This window comes from Brienomyrus brachyistius, chromosome 14 (assembly GCF_023856365.1).
Source record: "Brienomyrus brachyistius isolate T26 chromosome 14, BBRACH_0.4, whole genome shotgun sequence".
Classification (NCBI taxonomy): Eukaryota; Metazoa; Chordata; class Actinopteri; order Osteoglossiformes; family Mormyridae; genus Brienomyrus; species Brienomyrus brachyistius.
The window spans coordinates 25,432,039-25,439,577 of NC_064546.1; the positions used below are offsets into that span (position 1 = coordinate 25,432,039).

Consider the following 7,539-nt stretch of genomic DNA (forward strand, 5'->3'; position numbering starts at 1 on the left):
AGACGGGGGCGACTCTGCTGTTATTTGGTCCTGGACGCAAAAGTATTTAATACCGTTTGATGTACACAGTACATTCACAGCAAATGCACTCCGGGTAAAATCATAAACTATAATTTGATTCAGGAGAATTAACAAGAAATTGGCGATTGACGGGATCCTTTATACTGGTTGTTTCCCACTCAAAAATACAAGGCAAATGTGGTATTTCTATTGTGGATTATGTTTACGAATAAATTAATTAATTTCATAAATAATTCATAGAATTATGTTTACCATTAACTGTTACGCATACACGGCGCGTTAAATTAAAACAAATAAACTGTAATTTTACCCTGTTTTAACTTGTGTTTTTTTTCCCTGTGCGCGTTTCCTGCATGACATTATGTAAAGGATAACCAAAAATGACTGGATAGTGACACAGCACCTTGTCACGGCTAGTTCGACTGTTAACTTTTACAAGTGACATTTTGTGAGCGTATAAATGGTACCTTCTTGACTTTCACAGGAAGCCCTGCCCGCGTGTTGCGCTGTATCTTAGTATTGGAATTTACTCAATACATTCATATAAATCGCCCAAGCGCATTGCATATAAAATGGGAATATATTCCAGACATAAAACGGGGTCATTATAAGCAATGAAAATATGAATTAGCATCGGTGCAGGCCCAGTAGCGAACAAATATATCAACTTCGGACGGTTCCCTAAACTACATTAAGTTACTATTAAGTTACTAAATATGTAGGCCTACAACAGAATGTGGAAGTTATTGAATAAAGTGGATAAATTAGATACATTAGAACATAACATTTTTATTCAATATCAGCGCTAGTTACAGTTATTCCCGTCAAAAAGTCAATATCTGTGATTATTAGCTTGAGCATTTTCACATGCCGTGTAGAATGTCGACTGAGACCAGGGAAAGAGCGCAATATTTCATAATCGCGCCTTGTGTTTTATAATTGTGCGAAAATGTTTCACTCCAGTGACACTGGAGACAATTTACACAGGGAAATTGTTACAGATGTTAAAACATCTGCAGACTGCGAACCCCCCTAGAGGGAATGCATTTTACCTGGTGATTTGTTTGTTTTTTTCTTTTAAGTGATTTTTATAGCTATAAATGTAAAATTTAATACCTTGCTATTGGACACTGGAGTTGTACATTAGGTTTACCTCGATGACAGTCTGGCAAAAATACAAGCATTTGAATTCAAGATTTAATAAGCATCCCGATTAAAGTTATCACCAATGTCATTAGAATATAGCTGGCATATTATAATGAAAAGTTATTTAGCAAATAATTGGATGTTTGTAATGTGGTCATATTACTGTCAGGTATTTTATTACGTTTGATTTATGGTCGGGTATCGAAACCGCAAAGACTGTCCACAATTTTACATTTCCTCCTAATTTAAAACTAGCTAACTTTCTTCTAATTTACAAGTACACGCTCGAGCCAAGTCTGGCGTTGCTGTCACTTCCCCGGTGTGAAATGCACAGAGAGGTTAAATTGCATATACCGGATGAGACATATGTGGAGCAGCCTATCCACTGTCGAGGGGACCAATGAAATCAAACCTGGGCTTCCAGCGTAACCAGCGAGATTGACGTGGAGGACGCGTAAAATTAATCCGACAGAACTTCAGCCTCCGGAATAGGCAAATTTCCCTCTATCGGATGAGGATCGCTTCGGCGCCTGTATTCCGCACAGCTATTTTCGCCCCGACAAAAGTGAGAGGAAAGCGCTGAGCTCGGATCGGCTGAAAACTCGCCTCGTTGTTTTTGCCTGTGAAAGCTGGAGACTCAGCGCGTGCAGCCATTAAAGGACAAATATTCCCAAGAAAGCATCTCGAAACGCGAGCAGATGGGTAAGCTTCGTCTGCCTACACATGCATCACTGACAGATAGACGACGGGATTGGGACTTGTGCAAGATGCATGCAGAAATACCAGATACAAAATTAAGTTTGAAATTGGGCTGACTTTTAAGAATTTGTTGCAACACTTACTGCGTGTTTCAGTTCTTGAATTTAAGTTAAACATCGTGCATGCATAGTGCACTTTACCGTGGTGGTACAGACCAAACACTGAATCGTGCATAAAATTTTATAAATCATTTCGAAAAAGACAACTTAAATGACATTGTTCTCTTATCAGAATCTGAAATACTGTGAGTGTACAGGGAAACATATAAACACATAACTTTAGAGATTTTAATTGATTTTTTACAAGCTTTTCTATACGAACGCCATTTTCTCAAGATCTTATTGTAGGATTTGGTCGGACGATTCATTCCGTGCTCACTTTTTCCTACTTTTCTCGCCAGAATATTGTTTTTATGCTGTTACGGCTTATCTGTTCCTTCTTTTATAGAGCAAACCTATGGCGAGGTAAACCAGTTAGGCGGCGTGTTTGTTAATGGAAGACCACTGCCTAACGCTATACGCCTGAGAATCGTGGAACTGGCTCAACTCGGAATACGACCCTGTGACATCAGTAGACAGCTCCGGGTCTCCCACGGCTGTGTGAGCAAGATCCTGGCTAGGTACAACGAAACCGGCTCCATTTTACCTGGAGCCATCGGAGGAAGCAAACCCCGGGTCACAACTCCGAATGTGGTGAAAAACATAAGGGAATACAAACAAGGCGACCCGGGGATTTTCGCCTGGGAGATCCGGGACAGGCTTCTTGCAGACGGTGTTTGTGACAAGTACAACGTTCCCTCCGTCAGCTCCATAAGCCGCATTTTAAGGAACAAGATTGGAAATCTCTCTCAACCGAACCAGTATGAAAGTGGAAAGCATCCGCCCCCACAGACTGCTCTGTCCTATAACCACATTTACCCCTATTCGTACCCCAATACGATGTCACCGACTGGGAATCCCCCTGGAGTGCCAGTCACGGCGGGACACGTTAGCTTATCGAGAGCCTGGCCCTCGGCACACACCGTCAGCAACATTTTAGGTATAAGAGCCTTCATGGATCCCGCAGGTTTGTAAAATCTTCTATTTAAGTTTTGCATTTTGGTCAGTTCTGTGTTCTTTTCACGATAATACATTAAAATTAGATAACAAATAAAAAAAAACATGCAATACCATTTATTATCATCATTATTAATTCTAATGACTGATAATGATAATTTGCGAAGTGTTTTGATCACACACATCGAATTACGTAATGCTCGACTTAAGCAGAATTTTTTTCGGTTACAGATATATATTTATAGTGCAGGCCTGTTACTTAACACGATGCAGTCATCCTCCAACAGACCGGAAAAAAATAACACTTGTTAATTTTGACGTTCTTATTTTTCATATAACCTTTTATTCGTGTTGCGAATCAAATTAAACACTCGCTCGAAGGTGAGGAACTTTTGCTTGTTTTGATATATTTGTTTCCAGCGCAAAAATAAACTGCCATTTGAAAGAAATCAAAAAGTGCTAAACGTAATGTATTTTAGTATGAATTAACACTTTCATCAATATTAAATGTCACAATAAATCGTTTAGAACGCTAGTAATTTAAAATTTTGTACAACAAATTATTCACGACATTACAAAGCCTAGGCCTATTTTTATTTACAATGTGATTCGTTTTTTTTAAATCATATGCAAGTTAGTAGAGCTATCCATTTGATTGTTACATACTTTTTATTGAAATAAAATGAATCATCAGTAGGGCCGTGAAAAATGGCACACATATGGAAAAGAATAAATGGATTATATTAAAACGTTTATGTTCATTCGGCTACATTAAAGACACAGAATACAGTATATCGTTCGTAATACAGTAAAATTGCGCTCTTGTCAAGCAGATTCATTCTTGCCAATTATATGTCAACATTAATGGCATTTTAATATCCTTGGTGTAACACGAAATTTGGACTGCGGCTACTGTACGATGTTCGATCCTAGTGTAATAGCTGCTACTTTTTTAACAGCGATTGCTGGAGCCGATGGGTACCCTACGAAAATGGAGGACTGGGGTGGTGTAAACAGAACGGGTTTCCCATCTTCTCACGGTGTCAACGGAATCGACAAATCAGCTATTGATGCCGATATCAAATACCCGCAGGTGAGCCGCTGATGCGACGCTAAAGTTATCAGTATCAACGACACATGATGTTCGTCGTTTATTTTCTTTTTTTGGTCTGTGTGGGAGGGATCATCTTCGTCGTTAGGTCCGATTACTCGGGGTGTTTTAGCCCCGATGCTAATCTTCCTTCAGAAACAAAACAGTCAAACCCCAGGTAAACTTGACTTAGCCCCCTGCTCCTTTCCACAGACAGAAACTCCCCTAGGACGGATTATTTAAAAGACCGTTTTCTCTCTCACCACTTTCCTTATATACAGAATCTTATTTTCTCGCCATATACAACCAAAGAATAAGTTAAATGTATAAATTACATGAATACATATTAAATCGAACTGACTTGCATTTTATTGAGCAGAGGAGTATTGTTTTATATATATATATTTTTTTCCTGTTGAATCCCTAGCAATCATCAACTCTGTCCAGTTACGTCTCAGCTTGCGCCTATTCTCCGTCAAATCAGTACGGGGTTTATAGCGGGCCGGCAGGTAGCTACGTGACCCCGGGACACTGGCAGTCTCAGGGTGCAGGCCTGTCCCACCCCGGAAGTGGGATGACGATGCACGGGGGCGAGATCCACTCTCCGGTGGTATTCAAGCACCCATCACGAGACGGTAGGCCACGTTCTGCTTAATAGCGTATGATAGCGGGAGGGGGGAACGTCGTCAGCTGGCTTTTCGGTGTCACGCCTTTCGTTTAATGCGATTGCAGTTACATAGACATTCAGTTAATGCTGGGTACGAAATACCAGACGGGCGATTCTGGGATTTGACCCTTAGGGGGTTAACACGACCCCCACGAATTAATGAAGTATGAAGTTACGATTAGATTATACTAAATGTATGGGTCTACCTAAATACTCGACAAATCGCTGAATGATTTCGGAATAATTATTTTTCAGACAAAACATTTGGGGCTTAAGCGCCCTAAATATAGCCTGCATATGGCATAATACATTTATGAAAATAAAATTACATTTATTATTGCTAGCGCAACACAATCTTGCCATCAAAAACAAAGGTAATGTTTTAATATTTTGTTTTCAGTAATGCTTTGGAAGTTATTTATTTCCTAATAGAAAGAAATGTGAACGTCTTGTTTCTGCTTCTTAAGGCCCAAAACTGCTCAGATTTTAAAATTGTAAAAATACTATAAGTTCTTAAAAGCATAAACTGAGCCTTGGCTACATATAGCCCATGCATTCTCTATAGTTAATGTGACTGCACCTTCCCCTTATTCGCGTCATTAAACCTTCACAATATTAAGATATAAAATGTTTCCGAATGATAATTTGTCCATTCAGTATACATCATTTCCAGTCCTTGAACGTCATCGTCATTTGTCTGTTATGAAGTCTACTTATCTCTCAAACAAATGTTCCGTATCGGAAAGCTATTTTGAAGAGGCAAGACATTCTAAAAGTCATTTTCTATGCCAATTTGCACTGATTGATATCAACTGATAACTTAATAAGTAGACCACGGGTGATTTTTAAGCGTCACGGGTTCTTCAATCTAAATATCGTAAGTATTTAATTTTGACAAATTTATTGAAATCTTCATTTTCTTTTACATGTCAATATACTTGCCTGTTAAACATACAATGATATACTATCAGACTGTTTCAAACTATTTTAATCCGTTAATACTTTAATCGAAGGAATTTGAAATTATTGATGTCGTTCTGATAAATTTATTATGAGGGTGATAAGTAATTAGCGCAACTGTAGGAACTGGCGAGTATTTAGAATACTATGGATGGAGGGGAACACTAAATAAAAAGACTGGGGATTAAAAATTCTTACTTTTCCATTTTTCATCTTCTATGTAACGAACTGTCACGTATTTTCAATGGATGATTACGGGATTCTGCCGCACCGCGTCCATCCGGTTTGTGTCTTGTATATCTAACAGCCTTATTGATTGTTACAGCAGAACTAGCTAATGAACACTTACTGAACGTCAATTAAAAATGTATTTCATGTAACAGTCGAAATGACACTTCCACAAATTAGACAAACACGCGTAGGCATTTTGCCGGAAGCTGGCCGCCCTTCTACTCTACACTACCGCAGATTTTATTTACATTGATTTGCAAGGTGAATGTTTCCATGGAACTTTAGTGAGTTGAGTAGGGTTTGTGTTAGTTAATATAATCTAGCAGAAGAATTTGTATTATTAATAAGGGCGCCACTCATCACTTGCTAAAACTGCACCGTAACGTGTTCAGTCACGTTGATCGTGCTGTATTTGATAGCACGTGCCTTAGCAGTTTCCTATATGTATAGCATGTGTGTGTGTGGCAGCATTAGTTATAGGCTTATATTAATTAAAGATGAAGAGTTATGACCTACTCGTCATTTAAAACACCTCTCATGTTTGTGTTCTGCAGAAGACAGAAAACCGCCCACTCCTTTAAGCAAGCAACACCACGAGGCGCTGAACAGCGTACATGGACTGAGTCTTCCTACCTCATCGTCATAGCCCAGAGACGTCACTGCAGCCACACCAGGAACTTAAAATCATATAATGCAGCAGACCCTTATTTAGTTGAGCGCATTTCAAGAATCCAAACAGTAAGTGAAAGCACTGTATTTATGATTTGCCAGTTGAAGTGTTAACTGTAGGTAGGGCCCATTTAGCTTACTGTCCTGACGCATGCGCATGCAATACAGCCTTCCCAGTGAGCCTTCGTCTGAAACAGAATTTGTGTAAAATTACAAAGAGGATGTATAACTGTATAGTAGCTTTCTCTCGATAATAGGTGTTGGTGGTTGGTAGTTTATCCCATCATCTCATTAAACTTATGCACATATATTTTTTAAAAAATTGTGAAATCGAAATTTCAAGAACTGTCACATAGAATGCCGTACGCAATAAAGAATTCCATTGACTTTGTATCATAAAAAGCCCTACCTTTTCTCTATTATTAAAATTCTGGTTTGTGCAAAAAAATACAAAACAGCAAGGTCGACGATGTGAACAAAGTTAGCGATTGTAAATGTAACATATTTACAAAGGCTTTAGTTATATATTTTTATAAATCATTTGTAAATGTGCTGAATAAAGGCAACTCAGACATCATGACAATGTCCAAATTATTTACGTGGGGGGTATTTTAGGTAACCTCAGAGATAGACCTAACTGTGTTCTTATTAAGCTATTCTTGGACTGATAGGACTTGGAGAAAAGCAAAGTAGAACAAAACGTGGCGATTCTGAATAATTTACAACAAGATTAGGTTTCTGATCAGTGCGTTAGTTTGATAATCAAGGATAACGATAAAGACCGTTCATAGCTGAATAAGAGAATAGTAGCATTCCCTGCAGAAGTGGCTGTATTTTCGCTAAGGTACCACATGCTTTCCTGTCTGAGCCAGCTTCCAAAAAAATAGACTTAATGGGGCTTGCCGATTTCGGCGCCTCAAGTGATGGTATCTGAGTTTCTA

At 38.7% G+C, this 7,539-nt stretch overlaps 1 protein-coding gene across 1 annotated transcript; it reads left to right on the forward strand.

Moving 5' to 3' along the window:
- The first annotated feature begins 1,556 nt into the window (after window positions 1-1,556).
- Window positions 1,557-7,175, forward strand: pax1a (paired box 1a). Its single transcript, XM_048975613.1, has 5 exons — window positions 1,557-1,869; window positions 2,374-2,991; window positions 3,941-4,074; window positions 4,499-4,706; window positions 6,484-7,175. Exons 1-5 carry the CDS (start codon window positions 1,866-1,868, stop codon window positions 6,573-6,575), a joined length of 1,056 nt encoding a protein of 351 aa, XP_048831570.1. The 5' UTR covers window positions 1,557-1,865; the 3' UTR covers window positions 6,576-7,175.
- The last annotated feature ends 364 nt before the right edge of the window (window positions 7,176-7,539 follow it).